This window comes from Centrocercus urophasianus, unplaced genomic scaffold, assembly GCF_019232065.1.
Source record: "Centrocercus urophasianus isolate 14NV4802_14NV808 unplaced genomic scaffold, USGS_Curo_1.0 seq_10, whole genome shotgun sequence".
Classification (NCBI taxonomy): domain Eukaryota; kingdom Metazoa; phylum Chordata; class Aves; order Galliformes; family Phasianidae; genus Centrocercus; species Centrocercus urophasianus.
In genome coordinates this window covers 57,455,846-57,482,364 of record NW_024884142.1, presented here as the reverse complement: position 1 = coordinate 57,482,364, position 26,519 = coordinate 57,455,846, and the positions used below count along the sequence as shown (strand labels likewise).

Here is a 26,519-nt window from a genome sequence, read left to right as displayed (position 1 = left end):
TGAAGATGGGTTGGCAGTTGGACTAGATGAGTTTTAGGGTTTTTTCCAAACTTAATGATTCTATGTAAACAGAATCACAGAACAGCCAGGTTTGGAAGGGATCTCAGGGATCATGAATGTCCAATCCCCTGCCACATGCAGGGCCACCAACCTCCCCATTTAATACTAGACCAGGCTGCCCAGGGCCCCATCCAATCTGGCCTTGAACACCTCCAGGGATGGGGCATCCACAACCTCCCTGAGCAGCTGTTCCAGCACCTCACCACTCTCTCTGTAAAGAACTTCCCCCTGACATCCAACCTAGATCTTCCCTCCCTCAACTTAAAACCATTTCCCCTTGTCCTGCTGTTGATTGTCAAAGAGTTGATTCCCCTCCTGTTTGTAGGCTCCCTTTAGGTACTGAAGTGCTGCAATGAGGTCACCCCGCAGCCTTCTTTTCTCTCTCAGCCTGTCTTCACAGGGAGGTGTTCCAGCCCCCTGATCGTCTTCATGGCCCTATTCTGGACCCTCTCCAACATGTCTTCAGACTTTCTTTTTTTTTCCAAACTATTGTCTTTAGAAAGATTCAGGAAAAAAGTATTCAATCAGTCTTTTTCTACAGAGGTGCTCTGTACAGGAGTTTAGGTTACCACCTTTTACAACAAATAACTATAAATACCGTTTCACTTTCAAGTCTTTTTTCTTCGGCTGCAGCCATACCCTTCTTAAAGGTAATATACTCGGCAAAATACCCGCATCCTTTGAGATGGCTTCTGCCCCTCTTTTACACGGCAGGATTTGCCCCCACCTCTGCCCCTGAACCACGATGCTCGCAGACCCCTTCCGGCCGGGCGCGGCGCGCGGGGGGAGCCGCGTGACCCCTCTGCACTCCCGCCCTGCTGCACCTCGGAAGCGACGAGGCCGCACGCGGAGAGGCAACAGCTCCCGGCCGGCAGCGCCGTCGCCCGCTTCTCCCCGTCCCGATTGTAGAGTAGCGGTGCCATGCGTGGCGTGGGCTGGCCTAAGGGGCCCTGGGCCGCAGGGCGGAGCTTGAGCCGCTACCTGCGGCGCGTCAGGTCGCCCGGCAACGTGGCGGACGCTGCCGGGATGGCCTCTAAGAGCGGCAAGAAGAAGGAGCTCGGAAGTCGCAGTAGCTCCGGGGTCCTGGGTGTCTCCGCCAAAGAGTAAGAGCCGCAGGAGGGAACGCGGGATCTCGGCGGGCGGTAACGGCCCCGGGGGAGGGGGAGCTGCCGCCAGCGCGTCCCCGCGAGCCGCCCGCCCGACCCCGAGTTCAGCCCCGGCTCGCGCGGAGACAGAGGTGCGGATATGGAGGAGGCGATTGTTTGCGATCCCAGGCGTGAAAATAGCCGGTGCGCAGAAAGTTTGCTTGCTTGAGTGGGTGCTTAGTCAAAGTAGGGTCTATAGGCAAGGTAGGGGTTGCTTTGTTTTTGTTTGTTTGTTTTCATTCTTTAAGCTGGATGTTCAGGTTTAGCACAGAGCTGTAGACGGGATGAGTTTGGATCCATGTGGTCCAACCCCTACTCAAGCAGGGACACCCAGAGCAGAGTGCCATGTCTAGGCGGGGCTTGGAGATCACCAAGGAGGAGACTCCAAGCCTCTCTGGGCAGCATGTCCAGTGCTCTGTCACCTGCACAGAGCTTAAGTGCTGCCTGATGGTCAGATGGAGCCTCCTGTGTTCCAGATTGTGCCCACTGCTTCATGTGGAAGTTGTACTTCCTTCCTCCTATGATACTTTTCACGTACCTATTAGGTAATGGAATCCTGGAATGTCAGAATGTTCTTGGACCTTAAGAAGGCCATAGGACTGAGACCACAGAGTGCAGGTGCTCGCACTGTGACATGTCGTACTGTACATGAGGGATAGAATGTTGGTCACAGCTCATACTGTGAATCATAGCATCACAAAATGATTTGCGCTGGAAGCGACCTTGAAGATCATTGGGCTCCAGGTGCATTCAATGGATGCGTATGAAGCATTGGAGTTAAGGTAGCAAGCAGACAGAAGAGAGTTTTCACTGAAAGAGTTGTTGGGGTTTAAAAAACTTGAGAACTTTGAATCTGGAAAATAATTCAGAAAATACACGACCTTCATACACGATACTGACTAGAGGAATTAAGCTGAACTCTTCAGGGCAAAATGGCTAATGACGCAGCGCGTCAGTTTCACTAAATAAGTGGAAAGTGTAACATTTCTTTCACTACTTTCACTTTGATCTATTATCTTATTTCTATGGTTTTTGAAACCTTCTCAGTAAAAACCTTGTAACTGTTCATGCACAGTGCTGTCAGGAATCAGACAAAAGGTGTTTGTGGCACCGATATTTATGTGCTTATGCCCTTTTCTTCCCTTTACTGCCATAAACAAAGGTATCAGACATATCACTTATTTCTCCCTTGAAATCAGCCTTCAGATGCCCCTTTCTTATTTCATATCCATCCACCCAGCCTTTTCAACAGAATATTTTGTTTTGCATGTTCATACTCATGTTTCACATTTCACATTCACATTTTGATATCCTTTCTGTTGTGGTGGTCAGCCAGTATCTCTAATTCTCCCCTTTTCCACTCTGCATCCCTTTGCTTAGTAACTCCTTTTTATTTTTTTAGTTTAGCTACAGCCATGCAGCCCTTTGTGTTTACTGCTACAAACAGAATATAAAAAAAAAAATCAGTCAGTATCTAAGCTGGCAAGAACAGTTCTATTTCCTAGCACAGACAGCAAAAGTAGTGTTTTCCTGCCTTGCACTGTGTGTGAAACTGATTGGCTGACATCCAAAATATTTTGTCCCCTAATAGCCATATTTACAGTAAGATATTTTTTTCTTTGAGGTTATAAATACATGTAATATTTGTATAGTAAAATGATTAATTCTCATTCATACAAAATAACTGGTAAAAGAATCAGTCATATGAAATGATTTATTTGTATTAGAATATCTAAAACAGTATCTTTATTTTTCTTTATTACACTGTTGTGTAAGACTTTATTAAACAAGACCACAATTAGATTACAAAATCCTTTTCCCTTTGTCAGGTTGAGACTAGAGAATATCTGATTACAATTGGGTTGAATGGCATTAAGTTTTATAGAAACACGTTGGAAGTGTGAATAGGAGAAATGTTCACAAAATATTTAAAATCTCTTGTTGGACCTAATAGGCAATAGACATGCTTCATCTCACTCTGCAATTATCAGGTAATTGTAATGGAGCTAATGTCTTGCCAGAGTTAATTTAGTGTTAGTACAGGAGTATATACTCATTTCACTGGGACTGTTTTACACAGGAAGGAGTAGCTTGAACATGTCCTAGTGGGTGTTTAGTGATGAATTAGTAGACTATAGAAGAAGTTACAATTGCTTGATTGTAATGTAGAACCTTTACAACACAGAATATATAGCTTGTATTAAGTTTTTTTCATCAAGCCTGTAATTTCAGTTTAAACTATATCATGTTTTATTGTGCTTATTTGCTCTGCTGTTGTGCTCTTTCCAGCTAGAGCAAGTCTTGGCACTAAAATTTTGGACGTTATAGCAGTTCTAGTATTGGTTTCCCGACTAACCTATCCCTGCTCAGTTTTTATCATCCTGAAATATCAGTCAGGGCTTATGGATGGATGGATGGATGATAAAGCATTGTTTTAGGGCACTACGTGTCTGGCCAAGAGCGGTGTATGGGAACTACTGAGTCACAGCCTGAACCTCTGATTGATCACCCGAGGCGAGCCATGAGTCAGCCAGAGGAGCACAGGTGAAGGGAATTGGGCTCCTAGACCTATTTAAGAGCTGGCTGCCAGTGGGGAAGGATCTTGTCTGGAGATCCCTTGTTCTGGTGTTTTGTAGTGAGCCCAACTAAGGGTAACCCTTCCGTTTATTGTTATCGTAGTCTACTTTGCCTAAATCTCTTGTTTATATTGTGATTGTAACATCTTGATATCCATTGATTATACAAGCGGTAAACTACAAAATAAATCTTGTTTGTGGTGTTGGGAAAATTTTTCTTCAGGATCTCTTGAGCTATAGGTAATGAGTCAAGAAAAGCTAGTAATAAAAGTCGTTCTAAATTTTGGCCTGAGCTTTTTGTCTTAAACATTTTACAAGAAAAGTAGCCTCATTTACTTCTGAAATCGCAGATTCTACTGCTATGAAACATTTGAAAACTAAACCTGAAGTCTAGCCTTGCTTTACTTTTAATATTATTGTTTTGTGTGCTCTGTAAACTGTAAATGCATTTTAAGCTGATTATAGGCTGTATACTGTCTTCACATTGTTGAAAACATCTTTGTATTCTATTCAAAGAGGTGAGTGAGGGTCTGGTCTTGTTAAAATCAGTAGAAGTTGGGAGTTGAACACAGCAGGGCTTAAAGTTTACCTGAGAACGCTTAAGATACCTTGAATAGCCTTTCTTCTTGTTTTTGTAACAAGGTAAGTTCCTCTGTTTCCCAGATGGGAATTTGTACCCAAAGCCCACCAACAAAAAGATATTTTGGTATTCTCAGTCCGTTTGAAATGGCTGAAATATTGGAATCTCTTTTTCTCTTGTAGTCATGCTGTAAGCTAATGGTCTCCAAACTTTTTTGGTTGCACATCACTATTCGCAAATAATTTTGAGTACACTTGCCTCAGAATAGCATATTTATATATTTATAAGGCACATAAATGCAGTACTCAACTTCTTGTACTTTCTACATTGTTTGCAAACCCTAGTTTGCAGTGCACTGCTGTAAGCCACAAAATTCCCATGGAGATATCAGGCAAGTAGGCAGATGTGCATTTTGAACTGCAGTCTGTTAACAGAGAGCTTTTTATTTGGATCAGCGTTTGGTCAAAACATAGAACTGTAGACTGTGATTTGTGCAAAATGGAAGCAACATTTCATTCGTCAGTATTCACTTTCCTTCTAGAATGCTTTCCCCTTTGCCACAGGATTTGTGCATGCGAGATGCCAGAATTATGGGAATGCTACTGATAGCAGACAGGTTGACAGATCCATGATGGATCTTCACGTGGAAGTAGATTGTGTGCAGTAAAGAATATCTGTGTTACAGTACAGATACACTGTAGATCTGTGTCACTGTTGTTTAATAAATAAATAAAATCACTAGAGTACTGAGCTGATTCTGCAGCAATCCACCCCGAGGCAAAATGATTTAGTGCTATTATTATTTTGGTAAATAGTATTAGTATTATTTGTAAAAGTTGCTGAACATAGGGGTAATACAACTGTTCTGGGTAACCCTATGACTTAATCTTCACTTTGTTTGCAATCCCTGTGATGGAGGGATTGATCTGTTCCCTTAGACAATGATTTTCTGCTAACGGTAGGCTAGTGGTAGTAATGATTGTGAATATTTTATTAACGGCAGGTTACCAAGTCTTTTTAGTGGGCTGGGAGGGTTAAAAGAAAATATTTTTATGCATATACTATGGGATTGGAGCTGCTACAGTTGGACATATGGCAGTTGCTTAACAGCTATTTCCTTGACATCTGTTCATGTGGCTTCTGTTACTAACCTTGTTCAGCACAGTTCTGTACACCTTCTAGCGTACAAATTTTACATAAGTCTATCTATGAGAACTTCAGGAATGTTGCTATCCATGTATCAGACAAAGAAATGAAAGACCGCATGCTGCCTGAGAGAATGGTGTCCCATAAGTTCACTGTTCTTTGTAATTGTGAGGTAGGTTTTCCCCTAGGATCTCTGTTTTATTTCTGAGCACATCTTGCAGTTGCAGGCATAAAAATGTCAAAAGTATTTTGTCTTTTCTGAAATATTGTCTTCCTTCTAGCAAATTGAGTTTATTTTCATGTGTCTACAAATCACTGAAATATTGAACAGAACTGTCAGTAGTATGAAAAAAGAAAGAAGGTTAATAGTTTTAGAAAATAATGTTTTTAAAATTGCTAAGAACTGTCAGTGGTTACTGCCAGGAACGACAGTGTTATAATAATAACTTTTACAGATAAATTAGTGGAGAAGCCCTCTGAGAGTAGTGTGTACACATATCTGGACAAAGAATTTTGATTATCTTAAAATTACTTAAATGGATTTCTAGTGAGATCAGATTTTTTTTTTTTTTTTTTTTTTTTTCCCCATAAATGCTTGCAGTAGTCAGCACAGTATGTACTGTGGAAAATCAATTCATATTGTTGGCACTTTTTGTTTTGGTGCTGGAAGGGGAGCTTGGAAGCATAGGGAGAAGATATGAAGTTTCCTTTATACTCAATAAGCCAGACTTCACTTAAGTCTATTCTCAGGATGCTCCATTGGGCATCCCTTCATTACTGCTCTCTAATTAGGTAACAGTTCTCTTCAGGACCTAGGCAGATTTAGAGAAGACAGGCTGAAGAGCTGAAAAGAACAGCTGTCATTAAAGATTTTCTTAATTGCATCATTAGAGGCTACTGAGAATCTGATCTTTCCCAGGTTTCAACAGTTATAGTGATTCAGTGGATTGATGTCTTTGTCAGCACTGAAGATTCTGGCTTGTAACAATGATAATGAATTAAAATGCTTTGTAAATGAATTTGATGAAACTCTTATGCCATTGAGCCCAATTTTCTGAATTAAGCCTGAGTCATCAGCATCTGCCAGAACAAAGAAAAATCTGAATTAGGGTTTGGGTTATCAGAGACAAAAGTGAGTAGTAAATGATCAGTGCCAAGATAGGGGAGTAGGTTAGGGATAATTGTAGCACAGGCATGATTTCCCAGTGTGCAGACAAAGCTCACAGTGGCATTAGAAATTTTATTAGGTAGAGCAGCAGCCAAAAGCATTATTAACTGCCAGTGGGTTCTTCAGCACCTGTTAGGACCAGCTGGGTCCCAGATTGGCTGGAAGAAATTATTCTTGTTTAGCTATGTGCCTGACTGCCTTAAGTAGAAGGTAGCTGCACTGATGTTGTGCAATGGATTACTGCACCAAAGCCTGGGATTACCTCATATTTTCTATTAAGATTGAAGGTTGAGACAGTAAGAACACGAAAAATAGCTCTACTGCTAATTCATACTTGAGTTCCTGAAGGCCTAGGATAAAAAGTCAGCAAAAGCACAGTGCTGCAATTTTATCCATTGCCAGTATATGTTCCTCAGGTAAGTATCCATAAGATTTAAATTGCAGCAGTGGTTCAGAGAATATAATCTGTTCAGACTATTAATTTTTTTTTTTTTTTTTTTTTATTTCTTTATTTTGGTTTGGGGAGAGGGCTCCACTAGATTAACTGAAGCTTAAGAATGGGAAGAACTGTCCTGTGGATAACTAACTACGTGATGATTGAACTTGAAGCTGCTTTTAGTGTTGCATTGCAATGCTACTGCTGGTTAATATAAATGTAATACATGCTAAAAATCTGCATGGAATGAGTCTATGAAAATTACGTATACTAAAGATTGTTGAACGCATTGCAACCATAACTAGTTCAGAAAGTGTCTGAACTAAAAATGATTGGAGACTGTCAAAGTATTTGAGAAATATATTTCATGTGCCTTTATGCTCTCCTAGAGGTTTTCAGTTTTTTGTATTGCTTGAGATGATATCAGGCTATTGTTTACACTTATTCTCAGTACTCCATTTTTGTAGCATTGTGGCACATTTTGTGGTGAGAGGAGATTGTTATAGTAGTTTAAACTGTTTAAATTTGTTTGTACATGTTTACGCATGCTTTTGACCTAGCATGAGCCTCAGTCAGAGATCACGTAATTCTAGAACCATAGAAAGGCCTGAGTTGGAAGGGACCTTAAAAATCACCCAGTTTCAACGCACCTGCCATGGGCAGGGTGGCCACCCACCACATGATGCTGCCCAGGGTCCCATCCAACATCCAACCTAGTCTTGAGCACCTCCAGGGGTGGGGCATCTACACTTTCTCTGTGCATCCTGTTCTAGTGCCTCACCACCCTGTGAGCAGAAAAATTTTTTCCTAAAATCTGATCACAGAACTGTACAGGTTGGAAGGTACCCATTGGATCAATTCCACCCCCTCTACTAAGCAGGTTCCCTACTGTAGGTTGCTCAGGAAAGTGTCTAGATGGGTTTGGAATATCTCCAGAGATAGAGACTCCGTAGGCTCCCTAGGGAGCCTGTTCCAGTTATCTGTAACCCACAGTCTTCCCTGTTTTAGCTTAAAACCATTCCTCCTTTTTCTGTCACTATCAGACCATGTAAAAAGTCCTGTTTGTAAGCTCCCTTCAAGTACTGGTAGGCCACAATGAGATCTCCCAGAGCTTGTTCTTCTCCAAGCTGAAAAGCCTTTCTTCCCAGGAGAATTGCTCCAGCCCTCTGATCTTATTTGTGGCCCTTCTTTAGATTCACTCCAACAACTATGTATGCTTCTTGTGCTGGAGGCTCCAGGCCCAGGTGCAATAATCCAGGTGGAACCTCATGGGAGCAGCAATGCTGGCCACCCCTCTTTTGATGCAGCCCAGAACACTGTTGGCCTTCCAGGCTGCAAGAGCTGGCTCATGTCCAACTTTCTGTCTATCTGGACCTCCAGATAATCTACAGCAGGGCTGCTCTCAAGTTCTTCTCAAATCCTGTACACTTATCTGGGTTTGTCCTGACCCAAGTGTAACACTTTGCATTTGGCCTTGTTGATCTCATTAAGTTCACATGGACCCAGTTTTCAAGTTTGTCTTGGTCCCTCCAGATGGTATCCATTTCTTCTGTCGTACCAGCTGCCTCACTCAGCTTCGTGTTATCCACAAACTTGATGAGAGTGTACTTGATCCCGCAAGGATGAATATGGCTTGGTGATTTCTAATTATGTTCTTCTAGAGGCTCAAAGCGTGGCTAAAATTTCAGACAAGGTGCTGAGGATATACTGTGATGTAACCCAGCGGTGACTCGGCACCACACATTCATTTGCTCACTTGCACCCCTTTCCAGTGAGATGGCAGTGAGAATAAAAAAAGAGACAAAGTAGAACGTGTGGGCTGTGATAAAACTATATACTAAGCGAAAAGGAAAAGGCAAAAATATATATGTGAATTCTGTTTTCTCCCAGCTGTTTGGGCCCTTTGCTGAGAACGTCCTTGGCTCTGTGTGGCGCTGTGTTGATAAACATAGGTGTGTTATCAACATTGTTTTGTCCCTAAAACCAAAGCATAGCTTCAAACCAGGCACTGTGAAGAGAAAGCAATTCTGTCCCAGCTGAAACTAAGACAGGGTACTAGTCCAGTTTATTTCCAGTGCTCTACATTTGCTTTTTTGGATTAGTCATATCTATTTAAGGGTTGATTCTACCATATTTGTTGGAATTGGGCTGCCATTAAAAATAGTTTTGAGGTTATGATTATAACAAATAATGTTTGAGCTGTAGTTTATCTTGGGCTGTAACAGCTGTTCATTTCCAATGTGCAGCTAGTTTCCTGATTATTCTGAGGAATAGGTGTTTTGAGATCATAATCTCATTTAATATTCTGTTAATTGCAATCACTTCTAAGATGGACAGAATTCTTTTGTTTTGAATGGCTGTCCAGAGCCTTTTGGAGGGGCTTGTTTTATTATTGACTAACCAATGTGACAAGGAGCTTCTTGTTCTCTCAGATAACTTAGAAGCAATGTAAATTTGTAGTGGGCTTGACTTTGCATTGCCGAGCCAATGAGCAGAAATGTCTCTGTAAATTGAATTTTAACTATCTGAAACAAAGAGCAAAGCACACCACCATGCACTTGCTTACTTTTCCTAGACATAGAAACGTTACTGGGTAAATACAAGGGCTACTCCAGAAGTAATGCAGTCTACTTTTTTTTACTGGCTTACAACATCAGAGGGAAATGTTGGTGGTATGGCAGTAGAGGTTGAACCTTCCCACCGATGTTTGATTACATGTTGTTGCTGTGCGACAGATGGCAACAGAGGGGCAGTCTGACACAATGACATCTGACATGGAAGTGCATATGAAGCAAAGGTGTGTCACTGAATTCCTCCACGTGGAAATAATGGCACCCACTGACATTCATCAAAGCTTGCTGAAAATTTCTGGAGACCAAACAGAGTGCGCAGTGAGATGGTTAGTGGTGCATTTCAGCAGTGGCAGTAGTGGGCCACCTCTGCTGGTGCACATTTTAATGAGAATGGCATGCAGGTTCTTGTTCATTGCTAGAAAAAAAATGCATTGCTAATGGTGTTGAAAAATAATGTTTTGTAGGTGAGAGTTTGCCTATGTAATAGTGTTATTATATCTCTTCGTATCTGTTTTCCATGGAAATATATAGGAGGCATTGCTTTCAGAGCAATCTGCGCGCTTCATGATCTTAGGTTCAATTTGGGTGAAATTGCTTGGCTTATGAATGTTCTTGAGAAGTTATTCATTGCATCAGTGTGCATCTGAATACCCTTACTTCATTAATATGAAATTGTAATCCAACCAAAAATAGAGGTATTTCTGGAGAATGTGTTGTTGTGATAGAACATAAAGCATCCACTTTCCATTTATTGTCTTTTATTGTGTATCTTATTGTATTTGTGAATAACTCTCACTTCTGTAGCCAGTATTTTTACTATTCTCAGAAGTACAGTGAAATACACCTAGAATTTTCTGAGTTAATATTTTCTGTCCAAGAAGATGGAGAGCTTGCTTGAAATACTCTATTGTTTGAAATATTTCAGTGTATACTCTGTATAATGGATCTTTGCCTAATTTTTATTTGTGTAGTCAATTTCTTAATGCAATTCTTTATCTTCTACCTATAACTTTGCGTAGTTTCATGCTTTGTGATAGAAAAATGCGTTCTTTCCAAAGTAAGTATAATAAACTTATTAAAATAGCATAGAAGCAAACCAATGTGTTGAATTTGTGATTAGGTTACATTTTAATTAGAAGAATATGTATTCATATTGGTTTTTGTTGTTAATTCTAATTAAAACAATGAACTCCTTGAGAGCTCAGTCTGCTGCAATCTGTAGCCTTCAAATTTCATAGACTCACGCACAAGAAAATATTCAGTAATTTATCAGTGGCAATGTCACAATAAATGCTGTACTCCCCATTGGTCTTAGATTTATAGGGTTTTTTGTTTGTTTTTCTCTGTAACTCAGAGCAATCTTGCAGGAAACATCTTTATGCAGGAGAACAGTATAGCAGAAAGAAAAAAATAGTAACAGCTGTGCTTTGGCACTGGAAAACATTCCTGTAATAACCTGTTAGATTCTGTTTGCTACAGGTTATTCATCTACTTAAGCAGAGCTGTCTTTATCTTTTTCTGAGAGATCTGTGTAACAGCACTGAAGAAATGGGCTTTCCTGGTGTTCTTATCAAAGCTTGCTAAGTACTTTGCAAATGGGTTGACCTAAATTCACAGAATTGAGGTGCTTTGACATAGAGATTTTTGATTTTTAGTTAATTACTCAGGTGCCATACAGAGGGCACAAAATTATTTTATGGAAACCAACATGGTAGAAATGCTAAAGAGAGGAACAAAGCTCATGTCATGTTTTTTAGAAGTATTGGAAAGATGTTTTGCAATCTTCCCAGTATTCCTGTGGCTGAATCTAAGATCAGGTTTGTCTTCGCAAGAAGAAACACTGCAAGAAATAAACTCAGAAAAGTAACTAGTTTCGTAATTTCTTGGGTGATGTACAAGTAGCTGGGGAAACATGACTTCACGTTGCTTCTTAGAATCAGGTATGATTATATGAAAGAAATATTTTAAAAAGAGATCCTCAGCTTTCTCTGTTTTTCACACAGAGCTCAGATGGAAACGAACTGAGATCCAGAGTGGCATGCTCACTTTTTTCTATACTACTCATTACTTTGCACATTTATACTTCGATATTCCACCGTGCTCTGAACTGTTGCCTGTCACTGAGTATCTACATTTTTGATTATATTACTGGGGCAGCTGAAACCAAATACTTGATGCAATAGAAATATTGATTATTGATTATAATAGTGGCATTTTTTTCTTTTCTTTCCTCTCTTCATTTTTTTTTTTCTTCCATTAGTGAATGTGATATCATCAACAAGATAAGTGACATGACTTTCGCAGGAGGAGGTTAGGAAAAGAGTATTTTGTTTCTAAATTTATAAGCTAATTTATAAATGGAAAATGTGTGAGGAGAGTAAGAAGTAGAAAGAATGGTGAACTAATATATTGTAAAAGACCTACATAAAGCATCAATTATTTTTCTGAGTCACAAAATTACTATTATCTAAGGTCACAGAAGCCCAGGGAGAAGAAGCTGGAGAGAATGCTATTTTAAACTAAATACTGAGTCAAGGTCTTTTCTGCTTCTCCCACTGCCATGCCAGTTAGGAGGTTGGGTGTGCACATGGAGCTGACAGTGGGCAGAACCAACTGACTCACACCTGACCAAAGGGATGTCTTATACCATAGGACATCGTGATCAACAGTGAAACCAGGTGGAGTTGGCCAGTGGGGCTGCTCAGGGACTGTCTGGGCTTCATCTTGCTGGTGGCGAGCAACAGCACTGTGCATCATTTCTTGCTCAAGCTGTGAATAAATTGGGATTTGCATAGAAAAGAAAGGAGAATTGTGGATTGAAGCAGCAGGAAAGAAGGAGGAAATCAGTCAGCAGGATTCTCATTTTGTGCTTCATCTGTCCCATTAACTTAAGGCAGGATTCCTCATTTGAAATATTTTAGTTGGTTCACAACCTCTAAAATCAGGCAATTTTATAATCTTGCTTATCTTAGTGACAAAAAGTTACTGCAATTACTAACGCTACATTTTTATTATTTCATTATAGTAAAAAACTGAATGCTTTGTTTGTTAACAATCTTTGCACAGCAGAATTTTGTTCATGCATCTGGTTGTTTTCCAGTGTACCAATCTACCACGTAGGTGCTTCAAGATTTCCCATTTGGCCAGAATGGAATGAAGCTGACATCAGTGCAGAAAAATGGGATTCTGGAAAAGTTGGAAAAGAGAAAGAAAAGGCTGGGAAAAGTCCTATCTCTGTAAGTTGTGTGACCTGTGTGTTTTTTGTTTTGTTTTGTTTTTTGTACCTTGTCAGTTTTTGTACTTAAAGTTATGAGAAATAATCTATTAAAATTATTTTTTGCAGGTAATATTTTCAACATTTCTATAACTTTAAGAAGTTTCATAACAAAATAAATGAATAAATAAATATGTTGTGCACTGTTCATTTGCTGCATCTTAAAGGAAATGTTAATACTAGTATCACATTAATGGTTTAAAAACTTATAACCCCCCAAATCTATTTCATAGCACAATTGAAGCTGAGGATGTGGGAAGAAGGCAAACTTTTGTAACATGCACAGTCTTTTCTGTGCAGGCTCTTTGGATTCAAAAGCTTGAATGCACCTATCTTAGCAGTGTTTTTATGTGGAAAAACTGCAGGTTGAGGTCTTTCCTATTGCACGCCTCAGTTTGTGGACGTACTAAACTGTTTGCAGTTCTGGAGTGTAGAGGATCTGCTGTTATATTGCATAAAGTAAAACATTTAGCAGACACAGAAAATCCTCAGCCCTTCCAGTTCTAGAATGTCTTTTGAATCTTGTCTGATCATCAGTTGGGCTTGAAAGTGTGGTTACTTCCTTCATATACTTTATAGAGTTTGTGTTGCGGATTGGTATGTTGAAGGAACTTACACAGTGAAGCAAATGAGATATAAATGTGGAAAAATAGTTTGGGAGACTTTTTAGTTTAGGTTTTGGTTGCCTGTTTGTTGTTTTTTTTTCATGACTGTGAGATGTATTTTCAATTGCCTTCCTTTGATCAGTAAGTACTCAAAGCATTGTTTTTCCACCTTAGAAACTCTTTCTCTTAGTTGGCCTGTAAAAGACATGATTTGGCCTATGAAGCACACAGGAACGTATAGTAAATCTAAATCTATTTAACATTCTTGGCACAAATAGAATGCAGTAACTGTGTAGCTGATCAGTTTCTCAGGCAATATGATCAATGTCAGAGGCACGTGCTCGTCCTACATTGTGCTCTTAGGTAAACAGGTATCCTGATGCTTTCTGGTTATGCGGAGAGTAAGTATCACTTTGGAAATGGAAATCTGAAAAGTATATGATGCCTTCTCTTCAATGTTTACTTCGTAAATTAACTCATGGGTGTATAGTTGTAGCTCTTCTCATTTCTATGGCAATTTCAATTGCTTCATGTATAAATGATTGCTTCAGAAATTTACTTTCAGATTTCAACTTTAAAAACTTTATAAATAGTGACTTAGAAAAAATACTTAGGATGACATGACAGATTGGCGTCTTGAATAAAACATTTAAACATTTCAGGTGGGGAGGGAGGGGGTTCTCAGTGGTGGGAAAGAGTGGAAACATTCAGTGTAGAGCAGTTTGACAGTGCATACCACACTGATTTCTCTGAACAGAATAAGCAGTTTTTGTGCTGAATTGTCAGTTTGGACTTTACATTGTTTTAGTCCTGTTATAGATATCATGTGAACAAAAAATTACTTACATCTTGTGGAAAACGCCATAGGCTAATTAATTTTCTTTTAAGTTACTTTTTCTTTGTTTTTGTTTTGTGTGTGTGTTTTTTACATAGCTTGTCTTTGACGATCCTGAAGGAAAAATAGAATTGCCAGCATCCTTAAAAGTACATTCGTGGAAACGACCACAAGAGTTTTCAGCAAACGAGGTAAGAAATAATCAAATCATAATGGAAACAAAGTCTACCCAGCTGCATCACAAGAGCAGAGGAAATTACTTCAAAAGATGGAGGTATTTGTATCCACATGATCATGTGTAGTGGTCCTGACCGTGTGTCTGTTGTGCATCCAGGAGCTGTTAATCTGCACAGTGGTTAACATGCATGCGCATCCTAGGGTTCACAGCATCTGAAGGGATGTGAAGTTTAATCCCTTTCTTTATAGTGTTGGCTGTAATACATAATGTTTTAAATGATAATTTACAGTGTCTGAGTGCACCAGCACTTCCTGGTACAAAACAACATGGTATTGTACCCTTCCATCTCTGCTCTGCTTTTTTCCTCGATGTTCTTTTAAAAAGCACCTGATGAGAGAGATGTCATCTTGTTTTGTGTTCCTGTTTTCTCACTTTTAAACATCAGTGTTATGGCAAAACAAGCTTTCTTTGTTCCAGCTAAGACATCTTGAGCAGTAAAATATCTTTTCCTGAAATCATGGATTAACTTAGTGTTAACATAGTACTTCTCACTCTCCCACCTTAAATATTGCATTTCAACTGTATGCATTCAGAATGTGTCTACATCTTTGACAGTACTTGTTTGGAAGGTAAACAGAATATTTTAAAATTGTGCAAAGCTTTTCTTCATTTTCATTTTTAAATGAATTGCAAAGAAAACAAGCAGCCTCCAATTTCAAAGGTTGGAGCATTCTCCAGTGCAGTTGTTGATTTTTAGGTTTAAAGCATTTTTTTCTTCAAGTTAAACAAAGTTTTTAAGCACTGTGATCATCCTTAAACATTTTTAATGTTGTCATTTTTCCTTTTATCAGCTTGTCAGTTTTATTTCTTATTAACTAGACACTAAGCAGCTCCAAGATTCATTTTTAATGGAGGAATGGAAGAAATCAGGGAGGTAATTGACAAGACTGGAAGATTGGATGAGAAGTGCTGCCAACACACACAAACTGAGTAGAGGGATCTAAAAGATAAGGGCAGGAGCACAGAAAGCCATGGAAACATGTCTCTATATTAAAAATAAATTCAAAACTATATTTAGACCACTGTGAAGAAGACGTTGGCTTTAAGAGCTGATTAAACTTAGGTGGTTGTTATAGTTCAATGTGTTTTGGATCAAATAGTGATAGTGATGAGGAGTATTGTAAGTTATTAAAAATTAATTTGAATCTGAAGTGATGGAAGGCTATTAAGTGCTATTTAGTGTGATAAACATAGAATCAAGCAGTGATCACCAATAAGTGATGAGAGGCACAGGGATACTTAGTTCAGTAAAATACAACCCTAATATAGTATTTCTAAAATGCTTGCAAGAAGGAAATCGACTGCATACATGAGTATTAGTAATCAAAATTGTGTAATACAAATAAAAGTTTGAGTACTTATGGATGGGCTGCTCTGAAAGAAATGATTTGATTTCTACTCTCTACTGTTTTGCCCTTTACAGTATGAAATGTAGACAAACTTTCAGCATTTGACAGGAAATTAAGAAAACAAGGAAACAATCTAAATGAACTTTTGCATCACATTGGAGGCTCAGGGAAATCTTGGAGTATGAAACAGTGTTATCATTGATATTTAAGTGCAGAACTGCTAATATTGTGACTAATCTGATGAAATCTCTATTTATATGCTTTTGTGTTCTACTTCTAAATCTGATAAGATCAATTATTAGTTTTAATTCTGAACGTCTGCATTTAAAGACACTTTTAAGAAACATCAAGACAGCTAAAAGATTTCTAAGCCAGTAGCCTTTAGTTTGTAAAAGGCTAATAAAAGCTTGCAAAATATCTGATTTTTTTAATGTCATTACTGTTCAATTTTTTTCTGATAATTTAGCTATAGACTAATTTTAATTAATCTACTTTCTCATAGACTCCTGTGGTGGTCAAAAATGAGATCTCATGTGACCTTTTTTCAGCAAATGAACATTTATTTTGTAGTGAGGTAGGTGGAAATACAGAAATATTTAGTTTTTATTTGTGTGTTGCTTGTTTATTTCTTTGTTTGTCTATCTTTATTAATTCTCATCTCTTTTTAATCTTTGTGGTCAATCAGAATCACCAATTTAGTACAAGTTTGTTCTTGTAAAAAGGTATTCTTATTTTTTCCATATAAACCACTATATTACCAGGCTGGTAATACTTTTGAAGCTATAGCATATTTAGTAGATCTGTATCTTAAAAAGAAATAAAACAGGATCTAAAATTAATTAAATTAATTAAAACTGAAATTTGAAATTTTAAAAATTGTTACCGTTTGAAAACACATCTTCCCATTGTTCTTTGGCAAGTGACAAGCAGCATTATTTGTAGTGTGCCTGTACTCACTGTAATAAAATTCTTCGTTAAACAAGATTTTCAGAAAAATTTATCTGATTTTTATTTTTTTTTTTCAGTAAGCCATTGCTTATGGTTTTGTGTCATTTCTTCATTTAAAACAGGAGTCATTTTTATTTGCTCATCATGTTAATGTAAATTAATTTAATTAGAAAATATAAGCAGAATTTTTTTTTGTTGATGTATTTCTATTTGCTTTCAGCTGATGCGATGGATTGTAAGTGAGATTTGTGCTCTCTGGAAAATATCTAATGAAAAGGTCTTATCTATTGGAACATCCGCACTGTTTTGGAGGCCATGGGAACATATTTATCCCTCCACTAAAACTGCTAAGGGACACATGCCTTTGTACAATAGCTATGGAAAATACGTAGTGAAATTGTATTGGATGGTAAGTACTTACCTTCAGCCATGTATAAATTTTATGCATTTAGCAGCATACATTTATACATTAGGAGAAAAATGTATAATTGTTGAAAAGACTTTTGCAGGAGGAGAAGTTTCAATTAATTTTTGGTGCATGTTAATGAAAATTCATTAAACAGTTATTTATTTATTTTTTTACAACTTAGTACTTGATAGAACCAGTGGTTAACTGGTAAGGAAAAATTATTTTTTTTGCAAATCGTGTAGAATAGATGCAATTAGAATAGCTACAATTAGACTAAGCTCGGTAAAACAGATTGCAAAAAGTCTGAGTAGTAATAAAATGGTATGAGACTCTTTCATTACTTCTGTGATATTATATGAAAATCCATAATATAGATCAAATTACAGTAGAATTCAATTTGTGGGAAAACAGAATTCTCTTACATACATGTTCTGTTTCTGGAGTACAAGTTTAGTGTTTTTTCTTCCTTTTTTCCCCTCCACCATAGGGCTGCTGGAGAAAGATCACTGTGGATGACACTATGCCTTTTAGTGAAGAGGGTAATTTGTTACTGCCAGCTACAACATGTCAAACTGAACTTTGGCCAATGCTGCTGTCTAAAGCTATAATTAAGCTGGCAAATACTAGGTATGTTTTAGTCAACTATCTCAGGTTGCTTTTTTTTTTTTTCTGTGAAATTTTATGGAATTTGGAAAAAAATTAGTACATGTGGGGAATATATTTCACTGAAAGTTTTATAATGAGAAATACATTTCCGAAAGTTGAAAAAGTAGATCAGTAAAGCAAGGCTCTCTGTGTGAACAGAAGGTACTTTTTTTAATTTTAAAATGTGTGTTTGTGTACTTATGCACAGAAAACTAAAAAAAAACACACCACAAAACAGACAAAAAAAGAGCAACAAAACTGGAGTTATCTCCTTATCTGCTTTAGTTCTTTGCTATTATTCACAGACCTCTTAATATGTGGATTTTTTTCTGTCAAATGGAAATATTCAAGATGTTTTAATGAAGTAGTTCTTGTGATGTAATATGGGCAGTTAATATATTGCTTATTTGTAAAAAAAAAAAAAAAAAACAACAAAAAAAAACAAAACAAAAAAAAAACACTTTTGATACAACCAGTTACTAGTTGCTCTAGAATTACAAGAAATGACATAATGGAATCTGATCCAAGAGGACTGAAGATGGTAATCTGCAATGTCCTTGATGGTTGTCCTGTTTGGTGAGATGAAAAAGTTGAAGGACTATGGAGACAGAATATTTGTCCCTCTGGGGTAGGCAAAAAGGTATCTTGTTTTCAAAGGAAGGAAGGAAAGTCTCCTTCACGCAGTTCGAGAGGAGCAGCAGTGCATCCTGATGGGCATTCTGACTTTCCAGCTCACTTTCGAAGGAGAATGCATTCACAGTTGAAACAAAATACATAAGCAGAAGAGGGAGAAAAAGAAGGAGGCACTCAAGCTCATTGCTGTAGGAGAGGAAAAATATACTTTGGACAAATGAAGTTGTTTAGAAGTACTTCAGGGTAATTTAAAATTCTAAAAATTATACTTTGTTTTAGCTTAAAAATTGCCCTTTCAAAAATTAATAATTTTGAATAGAATAAAGAGGGAAAGCAATGGAGTGGTGTTTTTCAACATGAAGCACTTGTATATGTTACAATATTTTATTTTTGGACTTTTATTAGCAGCGTATTCTGAAGGTCAGGTCTTGCACCTTATTATACCTAATGTTTTAGATTTATTGAACTAAGTCTCATGGAAGTTTAATCATTTAGTGTACATTCTAGGTTATTTACTGGATATTTCCTTTGTTTAAGAACTTTTTTTTATATATTGTTGTTACATACACTTTAAAAGACAAAATGAACTAATCAAACTGTGGAATGCCTAAGAGCTTTGATTTTAACAATAGTAAGCATTATAGATAAAAATGTATTGTACAGTAATATAAAAGATGCTTGCAGAATGTTTTGCTAGCATTTATTTAAAAAAAAAAAAAAAAAAAAAAAAAGGATGCTTGGCCTGATAGGAAAAAGGCCTTTAAAGTGCAAAACTTCATAGCCCTTCTTTGGATGCTCTCTAAAAGCTTTATGTCCTTTTCACATTGTGGCACATGAACCCACACTCTGCTTGAGGTGAGGCCACACAGCGCGGAGCAGAGAGGACAACTCCTTTCCTCTCTCAGTGGCAGCACTGGGCCTCACCCACCCCAGGGTACAGTTGGCCCTTTTGGCTGCCAGGGCTCACTGCTTGCTCATGTTCAACTTGCCTTCAGCCAGAACCCCCAGATCCCTTTCCACGGGGCTGCTTTCCAGCCTCTTGTACTCCACTCTGTGCATAGATCCATTTGAGAGTTATATGTGTTCTACTGGAAATGCATCCAAATGTTGTATGGAAATCTGGCAGTCAGAGCAGTTGCTCGGGGAAAGGAAGTGTTAGACTTTTATCCCCTGTGGGTATGATGGGATTTCAGACCCAGTTCTCCAACACTGCAAAAAGAGACTTTTCTGTGTGTTGGTATAGATGTACTTGCTAACTATGTTGAAATGATGCCATTGTACAGGAGGGAGCACTAATAGAACAGTCTTAATGCAAAGGCAAAGGAGCAAAGCCTACAGAACCTGTAGGCCAGTCACCTGTGGGTTGGAAAATTGCCATTAACTATTTGATTTTAAGCAGTTCCCTTTTCTGATTATGTATGATCTTTCAGTGTACGCTAAGAGTTTACTATGAATTGATTATAATATAGGTCTATGTAACGTCTGTTTTTGTCTTACAGTTTACGTGAAAATGAGAAAAGAGAGCTGGAGGAATTTACAGTTCTACATGCACTGACTGGGTGGATACCAGAAGTTATTCCTCTCCAGTAAGTTTTTATATTAAACAATTCATATATTTGTTAATTATATAGTTCTATTAAGGATAATGAAAATTAAGCTGAGTCTTAGAAGTCCTTCAGTGTCAGTTTTGGGGACTGTAAGGTTTTAATTCTAGAACTTGCCTTCAAGCAGTGCAGTTTTGTTGTGTTTTTATTTGCATGTAATTCAGTTGCTTGTAAACTTATTTATGATTATTTTTCTTTCTTAAATGAATTTATTTTGGATTAATAACGAACCCTGTGGTGAAAACAGGGTGAGAGATATCTGTATACAAGATCAAAAAAGATATAAAATATGTGCCAGTAATACTGATAGCTTTATATATTAATGTACCATTAAGAGTATACTACTTGAATTTGAATTTGAAAGTAATCCATCTGATGCGATTTCTTTTATTTTAAATTGGAATACTTGCTACACTTTTATTTCCGAAAATAGTATTTCCAACTTATAACAATATTTCTTTTTTTCTTGTTTCTGAAGTTTTAAGGCCATTAACATAATGGCATTCTGATTTTTTTACAGCTTGATATCATTATATTTTTATCGAATGAATAACTGGGGATGCCTGCTCTAACCATCTAGACTTTTTTTTATGCTCTTTTTCTTTAATTTTGCTGTTTGACAGATACACTCTAATGAGTATATAGAAATAATAATGTTGGTTTATTTATGTTTAGGTAAAATTGTTTATTTATGACAATATTTCAAAATTAAGTTCAGTCATGCTCAATCTCATCTGTTATTTTAGCACTCGTGGGCTATGCTTGCAGCTTAGATTTTTTTATGTATTTAGGTTTTTACCTGGTAGTGTGTCTGTATTCCATGGACTTAAAAATCTGACAACCTTGATTTTGCTTCTTTATGTAGTTAATTTTTAAAATAGAAACAATAAAAACAGCATTCATGAATCTGACATGTAAAGCAAACATTAAATTATGCAATAAGAAAATGTGAAGACCATAGAATTTTTGCAGTAGTGATATAAAAATGGGTCTAGCCTGTTGTACAACCAGTTGTTTACTTGTAAAAAGAAAGTTTCCTTCTGTTAGCTTCCATTAAACTTATTTATCATTTCTTCAGTTTTAGATTATTTCTGGAATCATTATGTTTCCGTGGTGAACTGATGCAGCAGAAACTGCAATGTCCTGTCAAAACCTTGTTGTAGATGGTGGAAACAGTGGAAGAGGTGTAGAACAGCCTGTGTTGAGACAGTTAGGAAAATGTTTTCTGGAAGTACCTTCAAGAAGACATTTTTAATGTACTGAGCCAGAATCAGATAATTATGCAGTGTACTTGCAAAATGCTCTTCAAATTTTCCTGCCACAACTTTTATATGCTAGAAAGCTCGAGGAAAAGATGCCTAATTTACTTGGTTCTGCAAACACCATCTCTTTCCTTATGGATTTGTCTGTTAACAAAGTGTTGGGTGTTTTGTTGATCATTTTGTCATTGTTGTTCTACTTTTTTTTTTCCCTCTTGGCTGCCACACAAAATCAGGCAAATGTGTTTTATTTACTAAAATCACTCGGTAATTTTTCCAAGAGTTGGACTGCCAGATGTATTATAGTTTTGTCTAAATGAAGATCAGACATTCTTATTCCAAATATCATTAACAGTGATATATATATGTTTATTTTTATTTTAAGGCTTGGATACTTGGATAAAGTCTGGGACCTTCTGAAAATGATTGTGCCAGAATTTAAGTGGACAGATGAGACTACTTCTCAGGCAAATACAAAACCTAAGGAGGCCAAAGTCTCAGTGTTGAAAAATGAAATTTCATCTGTGAACAAACAGCCAGATAAACCTGAGAAAGCAGAGAAATCTGACAAAGGTCTGTAGTTGTAGGTAGTGTTATCTTTGCAGGCTGAGCGTAAATGAAGTTAACATAACCTGTCTTCAAGTTTATATATCTTTATTATGCCACCTGAAAGTCTGTTGGTTTGTTGTTTTGCCAAATGTTTTGCAATGCTGTGAATTCAAAGCAGCTGTGTTTTAACTATGGACCTCACTAGAAGCGGTGTTTCACAGAAGGAATACAGTGTTCCTTGCAGAGAGATTATAATTGAAGAGGTTAGTCTCCCCAAAGACAGCTGTTCAGGCCATCCAGAAAATATATATCTCATGATGGGTGTCAGAAAGAGTGATTGCATGTAGAGTGTACTGACATCCACATACTAATGTTTGTCTACATTTTTATTTATGGTAACTTTTCTGTTATGCTACTAGGTATTTTCTTCAAGAAATGCTAAATGAAAATACTGATGCTTAGAAATGTATTTGTACCTGTAGCATTTATGCTTGAGGCTGAGTTTTCTGATCTTCTGCTTTTGACTTTTAAGTTAGGCATGGATGCAATTTCACTTTAATATTAGTGAAAAATACAAATCGTACTCTGGAATTTCTATTTCTTCCCATTGAAAAAACTACCTTCCTAGCTAGCTTTGAATCCCAAATACTATGTCAAAGGTTTTAGGAATATTTTAAAGAGACCTGGCTGAGATCTCTACTCAGGAACTCTTGTTATTATTTTGCAGGTCACCCATTAGTGTAGAAGATATTTCAGAGTTAGGAATGGACATGCAGCAAGATGCAATTGCTGAGAACAGCACTGTCATTCATTCAATGGGCTGGGTAGTATGTTCACAGAAAACTTTGTAAATTTAGTGCTGCCTAAGATTTAGAAATTGTCTCAGTAATTGAAATAGCTAAGGATCAGGGAAATGCTACGTTAAGTAAAGCTCTGTAATGTCCATCTTTGTGGCTGCAAACTGTGTTTGGATGCTCTGTTAAACTTTTCAAATTTCTAAAATTAGAGATATATTTTCCTGTAATCTGAGGGGGTTTTTTTCCTATAGTCCAAGGTTTTGCCTCTTGCTTCTTCCATGTCATGTTAGAAACATTCCTGGCAGAATCCTCTGAAAATCTATTTCATCTTCATTCTGTTTCACAGAAAAAGCAGAGCAGAAGGAAACCGGGAAGAAGAAAAGTAGAGATGGAGAAAAGGAAAAAAACAAGTCAGTGCTTCATGCTTCAGAACCATCAACAGAAGTGCAGTGTTCTCCTCAATCTTTAGCAGAGAGTAAGTGCTATCAAAGCTAAAAATATAAATGTTAAAGAGACTTTGTTTTCTGTTTGTTTTCTAACTTAACTGGGGGAAGATTAAATATACTTCTTTTAAAATTGTTGATGCAACCTTCACTAGCTGTGATAAAATCTGAAGTCCTTTTAACATATGAATATAACTTATGACATGAAAATATTGCAGAAATATGTATTTGATGCTGAAAAGTAAAGCAAATCTAAACAGAACAATCAGAAGTTCCAGGCAAGTCTTGTAAGACCAAGATTTTTTTCTAGTGGAAAACTGTCTTTTTACTAAAAAATGCAAAGTTTATTCTGTAATAATTTGTTTTCAGTCTCTACTTTAGTCAGTAGATCATAACTGGGAAATGTTCCTTCAGCAACTAGGAATGTTCTTTGCTGAATGGCTGGGTGGCCAGAAATATTCATTTGAAATTACTGTGTAACTTACTTCTTAAAGAAAAGTAAATAAAAAATAAATTCCTTAGAGAATTATGTTTTGATTACAATTTTTTTTTTTCAATATTGTTACATTCACAGTACTCTAAAAATTAAGTAAAGTCTTGCTTTGCGCATTCTGACATACTATCAACATATATTTTATCAAGAAGTGGAATTCCCGAAGAAGTATTTAATATGCTGATGTGTTACAGCTTTGAGAAAAAGATGTTGATATCTTCTAAATAAATGGCTTTTTAAAAGTCTGATAAATTGTACTTTCCAGCCACATGCCAACTCTCCTTTTCCATTCTTCTCATTTCCGTTTTTTTTTTCTTTGTATGCAAACAGCATTGTCTTATTCCATTTCACATACATAAAGGAACTTATTCCTAAAGCAACTTCCAGTTTGACATTCAATAGGCATACATAAAATTAGGAAATAGTTGTCCAACATTTGAAGTGGAACTGAAGACAAAACCTTATGCCAGGTGTCACAGTGCCTACACTAAAATGCTGTCTTTGCATGCTTCCTTAGTTGACTGAGGAAAGACGTGGATAAATTGATATACTTTATGAGATGACCTTCAGGTGGAAGTGCACATCCATATTTATAATGCTATAGGTTTTAGACTTCTAACATTTTTCTTCAGCGTTTTTGTACTGGCTATCAGCCAGTCTTAGTTACTCTTTATCATTCTGAGGTAACAATGGCTTCTTTCAGTTATAGATGTGAGAAGATTGTATGGTTGCCTAGTACAAGAGATGTGTAGGGGTAACAAACTGTATGGGGGACCCCCTCAATTCCTGAAGCACCAGCTATAATTACCTAATTTTCCTGTCTCCTTGGCAGATTAAGGGCAGTAACTCCAGCTTTTGACCACTGTTTCTCCAGAATGTTACCTCATTCTTTAAATTTGTCAGTAGGAAGTGTTAGAGCTCAGTTTTTCGATCCTTTTGTTGGTGAAATCAGTCTTTTTTGTCACTTTTGAGAGGCCTTTAGCCAATCAGTGCACTTCATGCTAGCATCCAGTATTTTTGAATTTTGAAGAGAAATAAAAGAATATGTACAAGAGCAACTTCTGACCTGTTGTATTTTGAAGTTGTAGTTTTTGTTATTCATTTTTATAAAAACTGTAAAATATGTAAGAGCTGTTTGATTAAAATGATGCTGTTGGGTTTTTTTCCATCCATGGCTTCTCTTCCGAAACCATTCTGTTATTTTTACAATAATCTCGTTTTGAATGAAATAACTGTCAGAAAGAAGAATAATGAAAACAAGGCAGAGAAAGCTGAATAACGGATGGATCACAATGTTTATTTATGATTGAACTTGTTCTGAGACATTTTGTTTTCTCCGTAGGTTCTTCTGTGCCAACCCATCCAGAAATGGCAGTCTATGCTGTTTGTATACCATTACATTTGTCTGAAGAGAAGATTTTTTCCTTAGTTCAGATGGTAATCCTGTACCCTTGGGGAAAATAAGCGTTATATGTTTATTATCAGAATGTTTAATTTAGTGACAGTTGCACTGTAAAAAATAATGATAATAATTAATGTAGTCAAACAGACACCGGGTAGTGATTATCGACTCAGTTTTTTTACTTACATCCTCTTAGATTCTGGTCATGCATTTTCCTGCCATGACCCTGCTTATTTTTCAGTTATACTCCACGTACATCTTAAGAGCTGAAGTCTCTGGACAACAAGGCATGGAATGAAAAAATGCATCATGATGAGATGCTTCTGAATGGAAAGGGTATTAGTAATCAAAAAAGCAAATGGGGGACAGTAACATGGGGGTTATGTATTTCCTGCCATCTGAGGCCTTTGCTCTCAGACTTGGCTGCAGTTCTTTAGGGTACAGAGATTTCTGGAAAAGAGTATTTCATGATGGCAGACCAAATAGGATGAGGTAGAGGAATCTATATGTCTAAAACAGTATTTCAGTAAAGACTGATAGGAAGATGGAAGGTAAGAGTAGATATAGAAATGTAGTGGATTTACTATGGTCCTCCTTTAATAAAGCCCATTTTCAGGCTTTCTTTGTGGGGCTGAGAAGTGCTTCAACAATGGAAATTACAGTTTAGAAAACGGAAGGAATTGTTGCAGAAATGTTGTTATTGTCTGTAATTGTACCAGAATTTCACTCCAAACGTTTTGCTTTTTCCTCTTTGGCTGAGCTTTCTAGTTTATATGTCCTCAATAGTTTGTTTCATTCAACTGTGTCTTCTACTCAGCAACTGACAAGTTTTACTTTACAGCATCTATCTGGTCTTCTTTCAAATCCTTTTTAATTTCAGATGTTTTTGCTTTCATTTTTAAGTTGTTTGGATGTGTGTGTAGCTAGTCACCACACTCATAATATACCTCTATAAATGCAGAAATATGTTGCCTGAGTACCTTAGAGCGTTTAATGTAATTTTATTTGATCCTCTCCTTTTAAATATCTCTGACAATCACAACCACAGTCTGCTCTGCGTCGCTTGTAATTGTGCCACCTGAGGAACACGTGGTAATGAGAAGGAGCAATCAGGAAATTACTGATTTATTTAGCAATTGAAATAAGGTGTATTTTTTGAAAACAAAGAAAAGCTACATAAAACTTGAAACAGAACTTTTTGCAGAGGGGAAAAAAAAAAAAAAAAAAAAAAAAAAAACTTGCATACTGAAGCATTGTTATTTTAATGGGAAGAGCACCACTCAATGTCCACATCTATAACTGCTCTTAAGTTCTTTGCTAGGGGCTTCAGTTAGAAAGCTCAGCCTTAGTGC

The 26,519-nt window shown here is 37.1% G+C and overlaps 1 protein-coding gene across 1 annotated transcript in view; it reads left to right on the top strand.

Annotated features, from left to right (window-relative positions):
* The first annotated feature begins 981 nt into the window (after window positions 1-981).
* Window positions 982-26,519, top strand: part of ADGB (androglobin) — a 72,177-nt gene continuing 46,639 nt past the window's right edge. The window contains exons 1-10 of the mRNA XM_042818441.1: window positions 982-1,163; window positions 12,785-12,920; window positions 14,497-14,589; window positions 16,488-16,559; window positions 17,154-17,342; window positions 17,830-17,969; window positions 20,120-20,206; window positions 21,869-22,056; window positions 23,176-23,304; window positions 25,108-25,202. Of these exons, the coding sequence (XP_042674375.1) occupies window positions 982-1,163; window positions 12,785-12,920; window positions 14,497-14,589; window positions 16,488-16,559; window positions 17,154-17,342; window positions 17,830-17,969; window positions 20,120-20,206; window positions 21,869-22,056; window positions 23,176-23,304; window positions 25,108-25,202 (1,311 nt within the window). The remainder of the gene's footprint in view (window positions 1,164-12,784; window positions 12,921-14,496; window positions 14,590-16,487; window positions 16,560-17,153; window positions 17,343-17,829; window positions 17,970-20,119; window positions 20,207-21,868; window positions 22,057-23,175; window positions 23,305-25,107; window positions 25,203-26,519) is intronic.